The 22,469-nt window shown below is 42.4% G+C and overlaps 1 protein-coding gene across 2 annotated transcripts; it reads right to left on the minus strand.

The window, feature by feature from the left end:
- Positions 1-2,436: 2,436 nt before the first annotated feature.
- ca108 (CA108 protein) lies at positions 2,437-22,024 on the minus strand. Of its 2 annotated transcripts, NM_001140609.2 has the most exons (6): positions 21,668-21,966; positions 5,206-5,349; positions 4,202-4,246; positions 3,439-3,567; positions 3,049-3,120; positions 2,476-2,864 (listed from the first exon to the last, which is right to left on the minus strand). In NM_001140609.2, exons 1-6 carry the CDS (start codon positions 21,870-21,872, stop codon positions 2,854-2,856), a joined length of 606 nt encoding a protein of 201 aa, NP_001134081.1. In that variant the 5' UTR covers positions 21,873-21,966; the 3' UTR covers positions 2,476-2,853. The 2 variants fall into 2 exon arrangements, with proteins under 2 accessions (XP_014055649.1, NP_001134081.1); XM_014200174.3 differs by lacking the exon at positions 4,202-4,246 and having other exon boundaries at positions 2,437-2,864; positions 21,668-22,024.
- Positions 22,025-22,469: the final 445 nt, after the last annotated feature.

The raw sequence follows: 22,469 nt of genomic DNA on the forward strand, positions 1-22,469 counted from the left end.
GTTTTCATCAAGGATCTCTGTACAGTCGTGGCCAAAAGTTTTGAGAATGACACAAATATTAATTTTCACAAAGTCTGCTGCCTCAGTTTGTATGATGGCAATTTGAATATACTCCAGAATGTCATGAAGAGTGATCAGATGAATTGCAATTAATTGCAAAGTCCCTCTTTGCCATGCAAATGAACTGAATCCCCCCAAAAAACATTTTCACTGCATTTCAGCCCTGCCACAAAAGGACCAGCTGACATCATGTCAGTGATTCTCTCGTTAACATAGGTTTGAGTGTTGACGAGGACAAGGCTGGAGATCACTCTGTCATACTGATTGAGTTCGAATAACAGACTGGAAGCTTCAAAAGAAGGGTGGTGCTTGGAATCATTGTTCTTCCTCTGTCAACCATGGTTACCTACAAGGAAACACGTGCCGTCATCATTGCTTTGCACAAAAAGGGCTTCACAGGCAAGGATATTGCTGCCAGTAAGATTGTACCTAAATCAACCATTTATCGGATCATCAAGAACTTCAAGGAGAGTGGTTCAATTGTTGTGAAGAAGGCTTCAGGGCACTCAAGAAAGTCCAGCAAGCGCCAGGACCGTCTCCTAAAGTTGATTCAGCTGCGGGATCAGGGCACCACCAGTACAGAGCTTGCTCAGGAATGGCAGCAGGCAGGTGTGAGTGCATCTGCACGCACAGTGAGGCGAAGACTTTTGGAGGATGGCCTGGTGTCAAGAAGGGCAGCAAAGAAGCCACTTCTCTCCAAGAAAAACATCAGGGACAGACTGATATTCTGCAAAAGGTACAGGGATTGGACTGCTGAGGACTGGGGTAAAGTCATTTTCTCTGATGAATCCCCTTTCTGATTGTTTGGGGCATCCGGAAAAAAGCTTGTCCGGAGAAGACAAGGTGAGCACTACCATCAGTCCTGTGTCATGCCGATAGTAAAGCATCCTGAGACCATTCACGTGTGGGGTTGCTTCTCAGCCAAGGGAATGGGCTCACTCACAATTTTGCCTAAGAACACAGCCATGAATAAAGAATGGTACCAACACATCCTCCAAGAGCAACTTCTCCCAACCATCCAGGAACAGTTTGGTGACGAACAATGCCTTTTCCAGCATGATGGAGCACCTTGCCATAAGGCAAAAGTGATAACTAAGTGGCTCGGGGAACAGAATATCGATATTTTGGGTCCATGGCGAGGAAACTCCTCAGTCCTTAATCCCATTGAGAACCTGTGGCCAATCCTCAAGAGGCAGGTGGACGAACAAAACCCCACAAATTCTGACAAACTCCAAGCATTGATTATGCAAGAATTGGCTGCCATCAGTCAGGATGTGGCCCAGAAGTTAATTGACAGCATGCCAGGGCGGATTGCAGAGATCTTGAAAAAGGGCCAACGCTGCAAATATCGACTCTGCATGAACTTCTTGTAATTGTCAATAAAAGCCTTTGACACTTATGAAATGGTTGTAATTATACTTCAGTACTCCATAGTAACATCTGACAATATCTAGACACTGAGGCAGCAGACTTTGTGAATATTAATATTTGTGTCACTCTCAAAACTTTTGGCCATGTCTGTACTTTAATCTGGTAATCTTTCCCCTCGATCCTAATTAGTCTCCCAGTCCCTGCCACTTAAAAATATCCCCACAGCATGCTGCTGCCACCACGCTTCACCATAGAATGGTATTGGTACTGCCGCGCTTCCTCCAGACGTGATGCTTGGCATTCAGGCCGAGAGGCCAGAGAATCTTGTTTCTCATCTCAGAGTCCTTCAGCTGCCTTTTGGCAAACTCCAAGCGGGCTGTCATGTGCCTTAAAGGTTGTTTCCTTCTGGCCACTACCATAAAGGCCTGATTGGTGGAGTGCTGCAGATATGGTGATCCTTCTGAAAGTTCCGTGCCTCAACACAATCCTGTCTCGAAGCTCTACGGACAATTCCGTCAACCTCATGGCTTGGTTTTTGCTCTGACATGCACTGTCAACTGTGGGACCTTATATAGACAGGTGTGTGCGCATTTCCAAATCATGTTTGATCAATTTTATTTACCACATGTGGATTCCAAGTTGTAGAAACATCAATGGAAACAGGATGCACCTGAGCTCAATATCAATTCTCATAGCAAAAGGTCTGAATACTTATATAAATAAGGTCTGTTTATCTTTAATAAATATGTAAAAAAAAGTGGATGTATTTAACCAATTTTAGAATAAGGCTGTGTTGTAACAAAATGTGGAAAAAGTGAAGGGGTCTGAAATCTTTCCGAATGCACTGTAATGGTCTTCAATTGATTATGCAACCTTAAAGCACATGCACAAATAAACCTTCCTTTGACAAAAGACTAACTTTGTCATTTATTTACTTTATAATTTAAAAAAGACCAAAACAGTTTGTTCAACAATGCATAACAAAAAAGAAATTGAGGGAAACCATTTTAAATCACAGAAATTTTATTTTCAAAAGAATTCCACATCCTCAGGTAAAGAGTTGGAAAAGAAAAAGAAACTGGGTGGATGAGAGGCCAGGGGGCTTTAGTAATACAGCTTCTGCAGTGCTGGCAGGTTATAATACAGAAGGATCAGAAAAGCCACTACAGCACTGGGGAGAACGACAGATCTGCTTTAGTCAAAAATCCAGAGCAATAGCATCTCAAATCATTTTCTTCCGATTCATTAGCGTTTTGGCCAGCAGCCAGTTTTGGATTAAAAAAAATAAAAAATAAAAATGGATAAACCATTGCACCCAAAAAGCATGAAAAAAAGAAATAAAAATCACAAATCTAGTGGAGGAAGGGGCAGTAGAAGAGCAGCCATCTTGTGAGAAAAGCTGGTACCTCATCGATGGGGAATTCAAGAGACATCTGAAACAGAGGGATTGAATAATGGATGAAAACAGCATGAAGACAAATGAGATGACAAGATAATGCATTAGAATTCTGAACAGAGAAAAATGTACTTTATGTGGCTGTAGGGATTGCTTTGTTTACTCTTCAGAAGCAAAATTGTGTACGGGTAGAATGTGAAGACTGAAACTCTGATACTTACAACTAGCAGGCCTTGCGCCGTATCTTCGCATGATCTGATCTTGTGTGAATTTCACAAAAGATTCGTATTGTTCTGTAACAGAGGATCAAAATGGCTGTTGGATTAGTACAAAATTGTGGAGGTGCAGATTCAAGTACCAGACTATTGCACACAGGGTGCCATAACATTTAAGATTTTTCATAAGACAGAAGGAACAAACTAAAGCCATTTTCACACTATCGTGCTGACCCGAACCACTGTGCTAGCTGACATTTTTGGCATGGTTCCAGCATCTACAGTTGATGCGTAACCATGCTAGCTCAGCTCGTTTTGCCGCGGTTTGGCTCAGTAATGTGAAAAGCGCTTTTGACTGAGGTTTAAGGATGGTGATATGCAATGTGCCATCTGTACCTGCAAGTTTTGTGTTGAGGATCTGTTCATACTCCTCCCGGATCTTCTCCTCATGGTCTTTGAGCAAGCGCTCGCACAGGTAGCTCACCTGCCTCAGTGTGAACGACGGCTGGTCCTTCCTCGAGGCACCTGGGACACAGTGAGATTTTAAATAAGCTGACATTGTAAACTCTGGCCTGGGCAATGTCCTCTCTAGGAATAGATGTATGCGCAACAATTTCTTGCTTGCTGTTTGTCGCCTTCGACTCAGCAGCAGCCTAGAGCAGTGGTTCCCAACCGGTGTGCTGCGTGCCATGAACTCATGTGTTCAGCCATGGGTGAGCATAGGCCCACCCACTGGGGAGCCAGGACCTGCCAATCAGATTGAGTTTCTACCCACAATAGGGCTTTATTAGACAGAAATACTCCCCAGTTTCATCAGCTTTCCAGGTGGCTGGTCTCAAACATGAAAATGGCACATGGTTGCATCTGTATTTTGTTAAGTCTAGTGTGCTCAGGCTGTTACATTTGTATCACTTGAGGGGCACGCGTCACCAGCAAAGGAATTTGTATCATTTTACTTAGTCTGTGAAAACCATTAGCTCAGGCAAGTCTGATTAGGCTTTTATTTTTATATACATGGCTCTGGGTTAGCTATACCAGAGCCTCTGCTATAGAAACAAACGGAACATGACTTTGTGAAGTTGCAACCACGGACACAATGTAGAAAACAGCTTGACTGTACCCCCCCAAAAAACATAGTAAAAAATAAAAAAAAACATACCAGAGCTTAATTCTCTTATTTCTTGCGCAGATTCTTGGGACGCTCCTAAGGGGTACAAACAACTTAACCATCATGAGTAAGGAACTATCAAAACTATGAAAATATTTCAAATAAACCCTATTTAACATTAAAAACATTTGTCACAGAAAATAGATGGTTTACAGAATGAATCAGATGGGAGGTCATTACCACTAAATAAATGAATATGGACATTTTAGGTGTGCCGCAGAATTTAATATCCCATCAAGGTGTGCCACGGTTCAAAAAAGGTTGGGAACCAGTGGCCTAGAGGGTCACATGGCACTAACGAGGCCCCGTTGCCAAAGTCTCCTGAGCTTGGAGCTGGATCCAGGGGAAGGCTGAATGATTCATGCCCTGGGCTTTTAAGTGTACTTTGACCCATTCCGAATTTCTGACCAAAGCTTTCAAAAGCTCAATTCCAGGCAATAGTCTCCGAACTAGGAGAGAAAACTATAATTACTAGAACAGTGACAGATATTCACATTCAAGTCAATGGTCTCCCGAGTGACGCAGCGATCTAAGGAGGAGTCACTACAGAGCCTGGTTCGATTCCGGGCTCTATCACAACTGGCCATGATCGGGAGTCCCATAGACCGGTGCACAATTGGCCCAGCGTCGTTCAAGTTAGGGGAAGGTTTTCCCGGGGTAGGCAGTCATCGTAAATAAGAATTTGTTCTTAACCGACTTACCTAGTTAAAGGATAATAAAAAAACAAAATTAAGTAATTGCCTATGTGTTTGGAGACATCAAAAAGAAGAGGGCACTGACTAGCTATACTTGAGCCAATGGGATCTATAAAAACATATACCGACTCCAAGCATCATTATGTAACGTCTGTGGCTGAAATGTTTGGGGTTTGTATTACAGCTGCGTGCTCACACTGAACACCATGTGAGTGGTGATGGGGTTTGGTCAGTTGTTGCCCCCCCCCCCCCCCCCCCCGTGTGTACGTACACGTGTCCCTCTCTCTCGCAGGGTCTCACCTGGCGGGGAGCTGGGGGCGGTGAGGGAGGAACTGGGGGCATCGGTGGAGCTACAGGCAGCCTCACTCTGGTTGAAGGCCCCCTCCAGCTGCCGTCGCCTCTGGTAGCGGCTGTACTCCTGACGGATGTTCTGGAAGATCTGCTCTGTAGAGGGGACAGAACACAGGGGACACGGTCTTAAACAGGGCCGGGAACAACCAGCACTCAGAGGACAAATAATGCCAGGAGCACCAATATGAAAATGGTGCCCGTATAGTTGATTTTAGAAGACAAGCCAGCCTGCCTTGAAAGTCCAAACATAAAAAGGTGACCGGTTTATTTTTAGATGGTCTTTGATCATAGCAACCCAGCCATGTCAGATAGCTAAGAACATTCAGCTTCTGAGAATGTCAATGTGTTCCAAAATTGCATGTTGTTGATCACTACAAGCTACAATCATGCTATAGGCCTAGTGTTCAATGAGAGCAGAATGTTTTCCCACAAGCCTAAATGAAGGCCCACAGCTATGCACACATCCTGTGTGCTGCAATGTTCAGCTGATGTGGTTTTCAAAACAAAACGCACTAACAGGAAGGAGTGCTTTAAAGCTGGGCGAGACTAACATCAGCGACAAACACACCAGCTGTGTCAACCCCCACAGCACACTTGTGTGCACACACATACACTTCCTAAAAAATAATCCACCCCTGAGATCCAGTGACTGGCAAGAAGGGGCAAAGGAGTGAGTTTCACTTCTTCCTTCAAATCTTTCAGGAGTTGTGACAAATCCATAGCTGACTAGAAAACAGTCAGCTTAACAGGTCTTCATGTCTGAGAGGCAAAATAAGCCAAGACAAAAATAGTAGACAGCTTGTCTTGTACCAACATGTCCGGCAATAACACAGAAAGAAAACTAATCTAATATTTGACGCACAGGTCTACTTGGCAGTGGTGCTAAAGCAATACAGAGGGCGGGAAGGCGCATGAAACAGGGCACCGGCCTGCCATGCTACAGCCTCCTTTCCAGAGAAACTGGGTTGGGCTTCATCCTCCAAGGTCTTTGGTCACTGCAGAGCTGGGCCTCAGCCAGGCTGCGTCCCTATGGCACCCTATTCTCCATGTAGGGCACTACGCTATGAAGGGATTAGTGCGCCATTTGGGATTAGTAATCTAACGTAGCAGGCGTAAAGGAAAAACACCACAGCGGAGTTCACACATCCGGTTTTCAGCAGAAAAGATAGCTAGGTTGAATTAGCATTAGCCCTGAAAACCGGATGCATCCGGTTGTTGGCAACGCCGCTAAGCCTAGGGACGAGCCTAGAGATCTGTGGACAGAGCTAGGCCATATATGTACTCAGGCAGTGGTGGTACCCACTCTTTTTAGCCTAAGCAGTGGGACTGCAACTAAAGCCTTTTGACTTAATTTCAGGGCCAATTCCAGTATTCAGCAAGCAACCATGGAGGAAGTAGGTAGCCCCTAATCGGTGAAGACTTTTCTTGGCAAGAGTCCATATCCCACTGGAAACCTTTTCAAATCAGATCCACTAAGATCTGGCACATCACTTGCAAGGGTTTTGACTAGGCTGTGTTCAATAAGAACATTAGCCAACATACAAAGACAAAACTAAACCCATCAACCTGGTGCTAAACTGAAATTTCACAGATTGGGTGTAAAGTTCAAAGATGTATTGGGAACGAAAACAAGAAAAAAACATGTTTAGGCTATGCCGTTCCCCTGACCAGTGTTGATAACCAGAGTGAGAGAGTGACTTAACATCCTTATTCCCTCTCAAAGGGCGAAGGGCCTATCTAGGGAGGCCTGCCTCATTTATCTTGGGTTGAGAGAGCAGCAGCCATATCAAGGTAAGAGCAAACATGCATGTCTCTGTGAGCTGTTCTGAGGGGGAAGCAAGCCAATATGGCACTCTCAATTCATATTTCCTCACCTCCTGAAAATGCATTGTAAGCAGTGGTCTGAGGGGAGGGACATATTGAATATTTGCGTCCAATGCGCTTTGAGGCAAGGAGAGAGTGGAATCTAGGCAAGACAAACTGTAAACTAGCCTTTCTCAGATGCCATTTTGAGAGGGAGGTAGCTAGCCATGTGACTGACTGGCCGGCCATGTATTATCAAGCTGAAGGCTTCAAATTTGCAGAGTACACCACCGCAAGAAGAGCAGGACAGGAGCAGCAAGGGAGTTGACCTGAAGCCTTCCTGTGTTAACAATGCAGCGCTAATCTGACAGGCTGTGTTTATTTAGCCACTGCTAAACGATAACTTAATAAAAGCTGTACTTACCCCAGAGACAGGAGTATATGAAAGGGGCTTCCCCTTTGAACAGTTGAGTTTGGAGGCGTGACTCAAATGTTTCACGATGCTGCATGAACTGACTAGTTGAAAGGCCACTGTGTGAGATTGTCTGCCAATGCTACCCCAAATAGAATGGTGCAATGATCTATTAGCTTGAGCATCACGTTGGTTTATCTAAATAGCTTACCTACAATGAGGCTTAAGCCCAAGTCATAAATCACTCCTTAAAATGAAGTTCAAAAGGTTTGGTTCTTTATGTTGGTGCCATGACAGCAAAAGTCACCAGCATCTCAATTCCTGTAGGCTACATTTTGAAACGGGGGTGAAAGTAGATTTCATTTCTTCCCGGTACGGGACCTCCTATGTGTGCATGAAATTAAATCATTGAATTAATAGGGATTCTATGTCATTCTAAATCGGATCTCTGTGGGCCTCGTCGTAAAGATTTGTCATTTAACTTTTGAAATACATTACCTTTTAATGTAGCATAAACAAGTCATGATATTTGCATCTGATTGTCAAACAAACCACTTAAAAAAAGGGCTCCTTTACTAAGCTAAGGGTTGCAAAGGGTCATAAACTTTCCGGTAAATTTCCTGAAATTTTCCATGGGAAGTTAGGCCCGGGAAGTTTGATTAAATTCATCAAAAAAAGTTAGCCTATAACAGTGAACCTTTTTTTGTGGGATACACAAGGCAATTCTAGCTCTTGTGGCATATTTTGGTTAAACTATCCCCAATTCAATGGAATTGCAACCCTCCACATGCACAGTACATTCTTTAATCACATGTGCAGCTGATTCTCAAGATCTTGCACACTAATGAGATGTTATTGAGCCCACACTACTATACTGTCTGAGCAAAGGACTACATGCTTTCTGGTAAGTTTTGATTACAATACTGGGTGGATGAATCTATTTTGTGACATAATTTTTTTGTTAAATAGTAAATCGTAGCCTAGAGCAAAGTGCTTAAATAATTTCTAACTTGTTAACAACTTTTGCTAGTTAGTTTTTGCTACCATGTGGGTTTTAGCCTGTTAACTGAGGAGTGTTAATTCACTTGTTTCCATACATGTTACATTTTAAAACATTTATCTTACAAAGGAGGTGTTTAATCTAACTGTTTATCTATTTGTACATGGAATTGTATTATTTATTTTACGCATCTTTTTCTAATCTTTACAGGAAAATGCCACGAGCACTATCTGATGGGTGGAGACATTTCACTTTAGCTAATGAAGGAAAAGCTGTGTACATTTGCAAATACTGTGCCAAATCATGTGAAGAATGCAACAATGATGCAGAATCATCTGGCCAAGTGCATAAAGTTCCCTCAGCGCTCACAACAAGCAACCTCTGACAAAAGTCCCTCTACTTCTATGCGAGTAGAAAAGTATTAATCAGACACCTTATTGATAGCAACAGCTCATGGTCCTCCTGGAATCAGGTTTTTGACTCAATGGAGGAACGTAGTCAGAGAAAGGCTGATGAATGTCTTGCTCGAGCTGTGTATGCAACTGGTTCACCTCTGATGCTCACAGGCAATGTGTATTGGAAGATATTTCTGAATGTTCTGCGCTCAGCATACACCCCTCCAACCAGACATGCTTTATCTATTAATTTGCTGGATGCAGAGTTCAGAGTTTAAGTGAAGGTTAAGTGAAGGTCAAGTAAATCAGCGAAAGCAGACTGTATTGCAATCTGATGGGTGGTCGAATGTTCGTAGGCAACGAATAATTAACTACATCTCCACCCCTCAACCAGTATTCTACAAGAGCACAGACACAAGGGACAGACACACCGGTCTCTACATTACAGATGAGCTGAAGGCAGTCAATGACCTTGGACCACAGAAGGTATTTGCACTGGTGACAGACTGCTGCGAACATGAAGGCTGCTTGGTCTACCCTCACATCACAGCCATTGGCTGTGCAGCTCGTGCATTGAATCTGCTCCTCAAGGACATCATGGCACTAAAAACAATGAATACACTCTACAAGAGAGCCAAGGAAAGGGTTAGGTATGTGAAGGGTCATCAAGTTACAGCAGCAATCTACCTCACCAAGCAAAGTGAGAAGAATAACAGCACCACATTGAAGCTGCTCAGCAACACCCATTGGGGTGGTGTTGTCATCATGTTTGACAGTCTCCTGGAGGGGAAGGAGTCTCTCCAAGAAATGGCCACATCAGTCTGCTGATATAGACAGCCCCACCAAGAGGATCCTCCTGGATGATGTATTTTGGGAGAGAGTGGTAAGCAGCCTGAAACCTATAGCAGTAGCCATTGCACGGATTGAGGGAGACAATGCCATCCTTTCTGATGTTCAGACTCTGCTTGCAGATGTAAGAGAAGAAATTCATACTGCCTTCGCTGTTGCTCTAAGCAGAGGAAACTGCAGTTCTGAAATACATCAAAAGCGTGAAGACTTCTGCCTGAAGGCCATACACGCCACAGCGTACATGTTGGACACCAAGTATGCTGGCAAGAGCATCCTGTCTGGTGCAGAGATCAACAAAGCCTATGGTGTCATCACTACCGTGTCACGCCACCTTGACCTGGATAAGGGCAAGGTTCTTGGCAGTCTGGCGAAATACACTTCCAAGCAAGGGTTTTGGGATGAAGATGCAATATGGCCGTCGTGCCAACATATCTCATCAACTTTGTGGATCTGAGGCGCTTTCCCCGGTTGCCATTATCATCCTCCAAATCCCACCAACATCAGCCGCCTCAGAGCGCAACTGGTCCTTGTTTGGACACACACACCAAAGCACTCAACAGGCTGACCAATACAAGGGTTGAAAAATTGGTGGCCATCTGGGCAAATTTGAGGCTTTTTGAGCCTGACAACAAGCCATCCTCAACAAGGTTGGAAAGTGAGGGTGAAGATGAGGCCTCAGAGTCTGATGTCCAAGAGGTGGACATTGAGGTCCAGGGAGAAGACGTGGAAGCCTGAGAGGAAGACAACTAAAGCTTTTGTTTCTAGACTATCATTTCACAGATGTACGTTGAAAAAGGTTTGGGGAGATGCGCTGATCATTCAATATTCCCTTTCTTTTGTTGTTCAGTGAAATCATCCCATGTGAAGAGTCAACTCATTTAAAAGTTAAATTCGTAACTAAATAGTAAATTTTTTCCCCCCTATTGGAAGGATTTAATAATTTGCAATTATGTCTCCATATATGGTAAATGCAAAAATCACATTTAAAATGGTAATAATTTGCATTTATTTTCATTAATTCCCATATATTCCAGTTAATTCCCATGGAAAGTTTCCACCTTTGAATATTCCCCAAAATGTGCAGCCCACACACATTCATCTACTTGCAACATATTTCCAGCATCCAAACACTGTTGAATGGAAATAGACATCTGTTACACAATACACCACCAAGTGCAATGACATTTTGCCGATTGTCATTAGGCCAGAATTCATGCATTCAGTGCTGCCGCGCGCATCGGCCATTCATCTCTGCCTTGGCAAAATGTCAGTGTTCGCATCGAACCATATTGCATTTTGGAGGAAAAGCTATACCACCCATTTTCAAGTCCATTTGCTCATTTTTCATGCTAATGACAAGGGTGTAATAGCCTAGTTTTCATTACATTTTGTTTCAATTATTGTGATATGCTGATGTTTTACCAGTATGGCGTACCACCACTATTTATTTGGCTGGGACGCCATACTGGACCGTTTTACTTTCACCCCTGATTTGATCAAACGCATTAAGTTGACAAGAGACATCCTTTTCCGAATCAGGGTATATCTGCACTTGGGTGGGGTGTGCTGTGCTGAATGATCTCAGAACTCCAGGGTAACCTTTTGAGTGACAAGTGAAATCCCTCTCCTACTGCCAGTCACTGCCAGCCAGGCCAGCACTGCCAACCACCAGAATACCAATCTTGGGGTGTTGCCTAGCAACAATGACCCTGCCACAGCCAGGCCAAAGTAATCAATCACAGAGACTTCCTGCGAGAGGGAAAAGCCTCAGCTAAAAAGCTTAGGGAGAAAACAAACAAAAACAGTGTACAAGGCAAGAGATTGGCCAGATAAATTGTACGTGGGGACGACGGGTGGCGGGGAAGAGAAAAACGGGCCGTCTGACTCATTTCACCCTCCATTGCTGAAGTATAGTGGGGGGACTTACGGACTCCAAAGCCGCCAGGAAGAAGGCTGTATTGTGGGTCAGGCCAAGTTGATGTAGCAAAGACTTAAAGTATAGACATCATTGGTTGCTACTATAGCATGACTATGGGTGGCAACTGGCCACAGGGCTTACTAACTTAAGTTAGGGTATAAGGAATTGAAGGAAAATTCTGGCGAGAAGTACTAGGCTAACGCTGTGTTGAACAGTAACACAAAAGTAGGTCAGGTTGCAGTATTCTTCAAACACAAACCAGATTAATTTATTGCCCATTAAGGTAAGAACCTGGAAGGAAATCTTAAGAAATTCTGCACGTAGATCCAAATCCAACAAATCCCAACTCCGTTACCCACTGAAGACATCTGAGCTGATGCCATCTGTCACGACAATACAGCACATGTATTACAAGTAGGGATGTGAACGTGTTCAGTCTGTAGAATAATCTAGCCTATTCATTGATGATAGGCCCTACTTTACTGAAGTTGCGAGCCAAGAAATGCAAGATATAGCGGTTCAATGCGAGATGCAGCTTTTGAGTGCCAATAGACGGGTCTAGTGCACGGTTCTGACTGGCTGCCTAGTGGCCGACCTGCCTATACAGTGTCCCTCGATAGGAAAGAGTTGAGTGTTTGTGTTCTCCGAAGTACGCCAACTAAAATCAGTCCCTTCCATTCCAAAAACACTGAATCTTTGGAGTCGATTCCAAATCTTGATACTCAGAAATGGGAGTCGACTTACTGGACGGGGAGAATAGTCATCCATCTATGGAGAAACAAAAATAAAATTATACGCTTTAGAATTTGAATATACAAATCTGGTTCTCATATAAAATGGTTTGATCTTTCCTCTATACAACACAAAAATATTTTGAGTTTGGTGACAAATCATACAAGTTTACTGGCCAGACAACTTTGTCATTCTGTATTTCAATGATTCAAAGTTAAATGTGTAACTAGGGAATTACACTCTTCTCCCAAGGACATCAATGACAGATGCCCACCTAAAGCAGATATTAATAACCCTTTAATCATGCACAACTTTTTGGAAGACTAATCTCCCTGCCCTGAACCAGGAAGATTCTAACTTCCAGAATAAGGAAATCTGAGAAACAATTAAATCTCTAACGAGCGACAAGACCCTGGGCCCAGATGGATTCCCTGGTGAATTCTATAAAACATTCAACAACATTCTCTCCCTACCTGCACAAACTGATTGTTCAGGCCAATGAGGATGGAGCTCTCCCACCTACTTTGAATGAGGCAGCTATTACAGTTATACATGAAGGGTAAAGATCTGGAAGTAGGGTCATACAGTCCAATACAGACCAGAAGATCTTTGCAAAAAACTCTGGCTAACATGGCAAATTGGTCCAGTCGGACCAGACCGGCATTATCCCCAACAGAAACTCATTCTTCAATCTCAGACACCTCTTCAACATGATGTATTTCTCAGGTTACCCAACGTTGACCTTGCCGTTAAATCTCGGCGCTGACAAAGCCTTAGACTAAGTTGAATGGTCCTACAGAAATGTAATGGAGACGGGTTCATAAAATGGATCCAGCATCTATAGACGTACCCCATGTACAAGAATACTCACTAACCAATCAGTCGCCACGATTGAACCTTTATAGAAGAAAAAGGCAGGGTTGTGCGCTGAAAATATTTCCTATCTAGGAATTGTAGTTACCAAACACACCATTTAAAAGAGAATTTCCCCCCCCCGATGCAAAAACTCAAGGCAAACATACACATTTTAGAGAACTCTCCCAACTTCCCTGCTCATAAGAATGAATGCCCTCAAGATGGTCTTCCTCCAGCAAATGCTTTACCTAATCCAGAACATCCCAGTATTGATATCTAAGTCATTTCATAAATAACTACACTCCAACTATATATAAAATAAATAAATATATATAAAATAAATAAATAAATAAATATATATATATATATATATATATATATATATATATATATATATATATATATATAATATAAATACATACATACATACATACATACATACATACATACATACATACATAAATAAATAAATAAAACAGGATAGGTAAAAAAGAAAAACCTTTGTAGGTCCAAGAAGGGAGGATTGGCTCTCCCAAATTGTATATTTTACTATTGGGCCGCTAACCTCCGTGCTGTTACGTTTTGGCTGCTCGCTTGGTATGGAGCTAGAAGGGGTGGCAATCGTCTTTATTGGCGGTGTGATCATGTTCCATCAATTTGGAGATGTCAATTTATAGTAATAATCATATTATTCATAGCACAGTCCATATCTGGAAGCAAATTAAGGCCGTATGTGGCCCACAACCTGGTTCAATACTGCCCGCAGAATCATGCTCAGAGCAAAGAATTTGCGATAGTACAGTTTTTAAAAATGTATTTGTTATTTAAATTAAAAAGTCCAATGAATACTCACCTTTGTGTAATGATTTAACTCCCACCGCTTGTGGGACATTTATTTTGAAGGCACATATAATTTACTGCATGAGGACAGACTGACTGACACGTCACAGATACAAATAGTAGCTAGCTAGAAATTGCACGAAAATGAGTTTCAAAGAAAATTAGATATATAGATATATCTGTCAGTCTTACACATGTATTATCCTGTAATATAGGTTTGTGGCCCTCCATGGAAAATAATTGCCCAGGCCTGCCTTAGGAATGATATGGGTCTGCTACCTATAGCGAGGAATCCCTTCTTTGCCCCCTCTAACCTTGATAACAACTTAAGCGATGGGGAGAGCTAGGGATCAATACCATAAGGGATCTATATATAGAAGGGACCTTTGCCTCCTTTCATTTGCTGAGGGAAACCTATAATCTTCCCAGAAGTAATTTATTCACATACCTACAGATTAGAGACCAAGTTCTAGTACATCTTCCTACATCTGGAAAGGCTAAACCTTCCATGTTTGACAGTTGCATCAATTTGTCCCACTTCAGGCAAATTGATATCTCGTCTATATGACGCTTTCAAACTGTTAGCGCACCCTCTACAGATACCATTAAGGCAACATTTGAGGAAGAGCTAGGCACTGACATTTCTGTACCAGACTGGGAAGATATCTTGGGAGCATAATCACACGTAAATTAACCCCAGATATTCAAGATCTTACACAGATTACACTCCTCCAAAAATGAAGGTGCATAGGATGTAGGGGGGGTGCATGATAAATGTCATGCTGCGCAAGGTACACTACTCCACTGCTTTGCGCTATGCTCTAACCTGCATGATTATTGGTGTGGAATTTTTGGGGATTCTCTGAAGTTCTGGAGACTAATTGACCAGATCTACTGCTGATCATCCTGGGAGTCTCAGAAATACTACACAGATTAACCTGTTGGGGATAGGGGGCAGTATTTGCACGGCCGGATAAAAAAAACGTACCCAATTTAATCTGGTTACTACTCCTGCCCAGTAACTAGAATATGCATATAATTGTTTGATTTGGATAGAAAACACCCTAAAGTTTCTAAAACTGTTTGAATGGTGTCTGCGAGTATAACAGAACTCATTTGGCAGGCCAAAACCTGAGAAGATTCCAAACAGGAAGCGCTCTGACTATTTCTTGGCCTTCTTGATCATCTCTATCCAAAACAGGGGATCTCTGGCATAACGTGACATTTTCTAACGCTCCCATAGGCTCTCAGAAGGCGCCAGAAAGTTGAATGGTGACTTTGCAGGCCATGGCCGAAAAACAGTAGCGCATTTGGATAGTGGTCGATCTGAGAACAATGAGACTGGGGGCGCGTGCACGAGCCGACACCAAGTTTTTATTTTTTCGTCTTTGAACGAAAACAGGGTTTCCCGGTCGGAATTTAATCGCTTTTTTACGAGAAAAATCGCATAAAAATTGATTTTAAACAGCGTTTGACATGCTTCGAAGTACGGTAAATGGAATATTTAGAAATTTTGTGTCACAAAACGCGCCGGGCGCGTCATCCTTCGGATAGTGTCTTGAACGCACGAACAAAACGCCGCTATTTGGATACAACTATGGATTATTTGGAACCAAACCAACATTTGTTATTGAAGTAGAAGTCCTGGGAGTGCATTCTGACGAAGAACAGCAAAGGTAATCCAATTTTTCTTATAGTAAATCTGAGTTTGGTGAGTACCAAACTCGGTGGGTGTCAAAATAGCTAGCCTGTGATGGCCGGGATATCTACTCAGAATATTGCAAAATGTGCTTTCACCGAAAAGCTATTTTAAAATCAGACATAGCGATTGCATAAAGGAGTTCTGTATCTATAATTCTTAAAATAATTATGTTTTTTTGTGAACGTTTATCGTGAGTAATTTAGTAAATTCACCGGAAGTGTTCGGTGGGAATGCTAGTCACATGCTAGTCACATGCTAATGTAAAAAGCTGGTTTTTGATATAAATATGAACTTGATTGAACAAAACATGCATGTATTGTATAACATAATGTCCTAGGAGTGTCATCTGATGAAGATCAAAGGTTAGTGCTGCATTTAGCTGCGGTTTTGGTTTTTGTGACATTATATGCTAGCTTGAAAAATGGGTGTCTGATTATTTCTGGCTGGGTACTCTGCTGACATAAGCTAATGTTTTGCTTTCGTTGTAAAGCCTTTTTGAAATCGGACAGTGTGGTTAGATTAACGAGAGTCTTGTCTTTAAAATGGTGTAAAATAGTCATATGTTTGAGAAATTGAAGTAATAGCATTTCTAAGGTATTTGAATATCGCGCCACAGGATTCCACTGGCTGTTGAGTAGGTGGGACGCAAGCGTCCCACCTAGCCCAGAGAGGATAACTCTAGGTCTTTTATGTTTGTGTAAGAATTTCATCATTTGTCTTCTCTACAAAGTACCTATACACCATTGTTGTGTGTTCAATAAAAAAAAAAATTGAGCTAAGAAATGGGAGTCGACGTGGAAAGACTCAACGAATTCACTCTCCATCCCTACATCATAGTCAATAACTTTGTAAAAATGGCAGAGAAAGGCAAGTGACAGCAGCGAAGTACTGTATGGCAGGCAATATTTTGAAAAGTTAAATGAGAAGGAAATGCCCCATGAGACCCAAACCGTTGCTAGCAGCTACATTGTGAATTTGTGTGGAATTTTAAAAGAAAAATGTTTAAAATGCATTTTAAAAATCAGTTAACATCTCTCATGTCACATCCCTAACTAAAATCACAGGGTATCTGTGCAGCATGAATACTGTCATATGTAATGCAGGCAAGACTAAACATGCTGTTATCTAATTCTTGCAAAAACATTTCAGATGAACTACATATTTATTCATTAGATGGTTCTCCCATCGATCAGCTTCCCGCATATAAATATCTGGACATTTGGATGGACAAAGACTAAAATGTTTAAAAAACATGGATGAGCTAGTTAAAAATTCCAAGATTTAAAGTGGTCTTTTTTTCCTTTAATAGATCTTGGCTCTCCCTAAATAGAAAGCAGATTGTACAGTCAACTTCCCTGCCAGTTCTTGACTATGGTGACAACAGATTGCAGCAGCAGCCACTAAACGTAAACCTTTGGATGCCTTCTACCATAGCACCCTTCACTTTATCACAGGTGACAGTTTTAATACTCAACATTGCATCCTGAATGAAAAAGGTTGACTGGTCCTCATTAAAGTCTCGTAGATCAGTTAATTATTCCAATCAAGTGAGCTGAAGGGGGAGGAGAACCTGTCCATGTGCCCTGGGATCTACAACAAAGGAAACCTGATTGGCTCGGGGGGGGGGGGGGGGGGAAGACTGAACAGAAACTGCCTTCAGTGGAAAACCCACAGCGGAGAAGCTAGCTTGCAAAGAGCTACAGTGTGGCCTCTCGCAGGGTAAAGGTGAGCATAATATCTGGTATCTGGGCCCAATGTCTGCAGACACACAAACATCTTACATTCCTTTCCCCTCTGCAGCTGCTGTGCAGTATGGAATTCAGCAAGCGAGGCAGATACTGAGTAAAATGCCAGTGTGCATGAAGCCAGAGGATAGCTGGCCTGTACATACAAAAAACATTAAAGTGGTGAAAGAAAACACAGCTAATCAAGGGAAAGAGGCTAAAATTCAGAAGGCGATTGTGTGATAAGGGTAAACCAGTCGCGTGACAAATCCATTGCACACAGGAAGGCAGACAAGATACCTCGTCCTCCATCTGCCATTACACAAGCTTCTTCAGCTGTTGAAACCTGCATGCGTGTGAACCTGCCAACACCCTTGTGACGTTGCTAGATTTTCTGCTTTTTGGGTCAAAAGTGCCATCAGCCTTAGCTTGTGATGGATAAGTTTTTCCTGGATCAAAAAGTGGCTTAGGTGGGGGGGGATGTGGTGGGTCCGTTGGCACAGCCGAATTAGATATTTTAGAGACCCCTCTTGACATTGTTGCATTTAAGCAAATTTCTTGTAATTGCACAAATGTCTCCATTGAGCTGAGAAATTTTTCCAATTTAAAGCAAATTTCCTGTGATTTTACACATTCTGCTATGGAGCTGAGAGAATTGCCTTTTTAAAGCTAATTTCCTGCATTTTGCCATGGCTAATGCAGTTTATTTTGCTCAAACACAATACAATGAATACATGTACTGTTATGGATTTTTCAATTCACTGTCTAGCTTTATTTCAATGATTGTTCAAAAGATGATAGATATCTACATACTTTATATCTGGTTTCAGTTTAATTTTACACAGAAAGCATTATTCCCCCATCCAGAAAATGAATACACCCTGTTTGGACATAGGCTTCCCGAAAAAAAACACTTAGGCGGCCCGCCCAATGATTTCAATGGCAGATAAACCCTGGATACAGAGATGTCCCCTTACAAAAGAGAGAATATTTTTTTTTGCTATGAAACAAGTCCTTGCCCAAACAAAACAGGCTTAGGACTAGTCTACATGTCAGTTGCACAATCTGGTTTGGTACGATGGACTAGACAGGACAAGGCCAACTGTCTTTGTTTGGCTTTGTCCAGAACTGGGTCGCCAGTCACACAGTTCCCCTTTCACGTCCACTATCATAGCCTATGTGAGAACCCACAGATCAGGCCAAGCACAAATATCTCAAGGACAGATGACAAATTCAAAGCTACTCCCTAATATCCGCTCACCTTTTTTGATATCATTGTCATTTTGGAGTAACATCGTTAGAGAACAAAAGTGCTTGGGGAATGGTAGGTATTCACTCTGCGGGCATTCAATTAGATACAGTCGAGGACAGCGCTAACCCCTTTCAAAGGTCAATGGGCGCCATGAACAATACTAAAATCAGACCGAAGGTGGGAGGCTGGGAGCTGGTGGCCATGGGAATTCAGTGTCACAGAATATTCTGAAGACAGGAATTTTGGACAAATACAGGGATGTAACCTGGTGAGGTCCCAAAAAGGTGATTTCAGAGTGGGGTTGTCACAATACCAACATTTTACTAATGATGTGATACCGGGCCAAGTATCACGATACCAATAAATATCATGATACCACAGGGTTTGCGGCCCCCGCCATCACGAAACTAAGTAGTATCATGATACCATTGGGTTAGCGCACCTCTAGGACACCTGTTCCAGTTCTATACATTCGGCACGTGTGATGCACAAAAACCTGTCCCTGATATTCACATCTCTTCTCAATCCAACACATTGAATGCTATTTATCCCTTTTTCCTGTGCCTCCCAAATTTCTGTATAGCCATGGTATAATGTTGTTAGCTAGCTAGCCAGGTAACATGACAATACAAGACAGTTTGTCGCAGGATAAGGTATCTTCGGTAATATGGGGCATAACTTGAGCGGTTTTCAGTGACGTAAAGGCACAAGCATGACGGTCACCGTGGTCCGCTTTTCCTCTATGGCAGTGGCACTGAGGCTGCGTGGAAGCAAAGCCTAGTCAGACTGGCCTGCTTGTTAAGGGCAAAATGAAAAGATATGTGATGCGAGCCGCACCAATAATTAAACAAATGTAACAGAAAATAAAGCACTGCCTGCACACCCCAGCTAAATAACAGACGGAGGAAAGCAGCCGAGTAGACTAATGGCTGGTTAGGAGATGCGGCTGGCTGCTCACAGCTGCCACACGTGATATTGGATGAAAGACTCAGTCTGATATGACATGTCTGGCGTCATACTCTAAACTCTGATATTCTAGTTGTAGGACACTTAGAGATGCATTCTGTGCGCAGACATTGAGAGAAGGTAGTGATCACACTGGGGGAAGATCTGTTTATACCTCTTTTATAGCGCAATGGGTAATATGCCGAGTCTGCAAACTTGGTCAAACCCAACATTCATACACACATACACACACACACACACACACACACACACACACACACACATACATACATACATACATACATACATACATACATACATACATACATACATATATATATATATACACACGACCTATTTTGACCTATTTTGACACGACCTATTTTGAGATCAATCTGGAGGTGAAATAAAAACATCTGTTTAGGCGAGGTGCTGGCTAGCAGAGTAGAACACTTGAAAAAGAACATATTGAAAAAGAAAAAAAGGAGAGCTGCACACTAGGAGCTCAGATGCCATGACTTTATAACCAACATTTCAACAGACAAGCTGTCTTCATCAGGCTATAATGCCAAAGGGATCAAAACAGTTAATACGTTTACATCCCTGGAAATATGTAAAAAGGTGCGACCACCAACTGCCTTGGTGAAGGAAAAGCAGTCAATTTAAAAAAAGAGAGATGGGCCAGACAAAGACAAACCAGGAGGGGGGTTAACCAGTTCAATAGCGGAGGCATTCACATCAAGACGCAGGCCTGGGTAATGATAAGAGTGGGATAGCCTCAAAAACAAAAATGACCTGGAGTGCCCAGTCCATACAAACTCTGGCCCAGGAGGCAGTCCATCCTACACCCTTATTAGATTTTTGAGTCATTGAAATGATTTGTGTGACAGGAGGTGCCCGTCCATTCAACTGCAGCAGGATGCAGTGATTGAATGTTTAAAATGATTTACTGTGGTGCACTAAACAAAAAAATATATAATCTGCATGAAATGAACAAGGGGTTCAAAATGAATGATCAGCCCCCAGCATTGTAATCCTCCAGTTAAAATATTATACACAAATCTCAACAAAGAAATGAGATCAAATTGTGCCAAGTGGGAGCAGGATTTTAATTAGGGTTTAGACAGCTGTGAAGATTAGATGCTGTCAAATAGCGCGCCTCTATTCCGGTGACGGCACATTCAATGAGCTTTGTTGGATTGCAGTCGAGATACCCAGGTAATTATCTTGCCACCCCTGCAGTCCCCCACACTCGCTCAACTCTCACATGGGATAGATAACATTTTCAAGCAGGTGGGCAGGATGGGTGCGAGAATAAAGCGTTAGAACAATGCCCTCTCAGCCCAGGGAAAACAGAGAAGGTATAAAATATTTTTTAATAACTATTCCCACACTTCTAAACAAGAAGCCTTGGACGTTTCAATGCAGCGTTCTACTATATCAAAATAAGTCTGCTCATGGAATATAGTGGGTTAAATGTACAGCACTAACTACCTAGCTAGGAAAACTCAACTGGTCATTGCTAACTTCGCATGTTTTAATTTAGTCACGAGACCAATCATGGATTGTGGACCATGCAAAGAAAGCATGTACGTTAGCTAGCTGGGTTAGGGTTGTTATGCAGCTAGCCAAGTTAGCTATCTTCGCAAGCTGACGCCTAAACATGCATTTTTTTTGCTTTGTGTCATAGATAATGGAGGTAGCTAGCTGACATGCCAGGCAATTAAAATAAACTAATATTAGTCAACGGCTAACTAGTTAGCCAGCTATAGCGGTATGTTAGCTATCTGACTGCGTTTAGTTACCGAGCAAATGTTAGGCTAGTTACTGTAGGAACCTAACCAGCTAAGTTAACGTTGCTAACATTAGCTTCTTATACACCAACCCCCGTTCTCGCGAAACACCCATTCCATTCCACCCTAACCCCCTCCCCCATGTCATCCCCTTGAAATACAGCTAAATCTAACTTTCGACCATTTCTTACCTGGAGTTAGCCTGTGTTCTCCTCCCATAGTCGGGGGAGACATCGAGTGCGATGGGCAGTCAACTGGCGGACGGAGGTTGCACCTTTGAGGGGACGGGGTGTTTGGAGCCCCCGGTAGTGCATTGCACCTTCTTCGCTTAGGAGACTGAGGACTGAGTAGGGCCTCAAACTCCATCGAGCGCTTTAACGTAGCTCCACACGCCATGGTGCCTGAGCAAAATAGACAACGAAGATGTACAGTAGATAAATATATTCTAAAAATGCTGTAGTCGACTTTCTCTTTCCGTTCCCCTCTCTTCGCAACAACGGTTTGCCGAAACCGAGACAGTAAACGAGACAACTGCTGTGCCTATCCACTGAATTTCCAATACGTCACAATGGACGACCGTACCATTCTACAAAAAGAGGGGGAATTTAGATTTAGGAAAATAAATGATTCACGTATAATGAATGTATCGTATATAGAGCATAATTGTGATATGTCGATTATATTTCATATTTTATCTATTCAACATACATGTGTGGTAAATTTGGTCAATAATGTAGATCTTTACACGTTTATTGTTGTCATCCACCCCTTTTCTGTTATGACGACTGTTTTCAGTTTAACTCAAATTGAGGTTGAAGAGAGTACTCGATTGTTTTCTAAACGGGTGACGAGAGTACCTTCTCTGCTCCTTTTAACAGGTAGGCCACAGTCAGTATCTGTTGTCTATCATGTTCTTTATAAATACTAAATCAAAACACTGTATTCCCTCTTTACATACATCAATGAAAACCACCTGGGGATGTCACTTTCACT

Source organism: Salmo salar, chromosome 05 (assembly GCF_965601325.2).
Source record: "Salmo salar chromosome 05, fSalSal1, whole genome shotgun sequence".
NCBI lineage: Eukaryota > Metazoa > Chordata > Actinopteri > Salmoniformes > Salmonidae > Salmo > Salmo salar.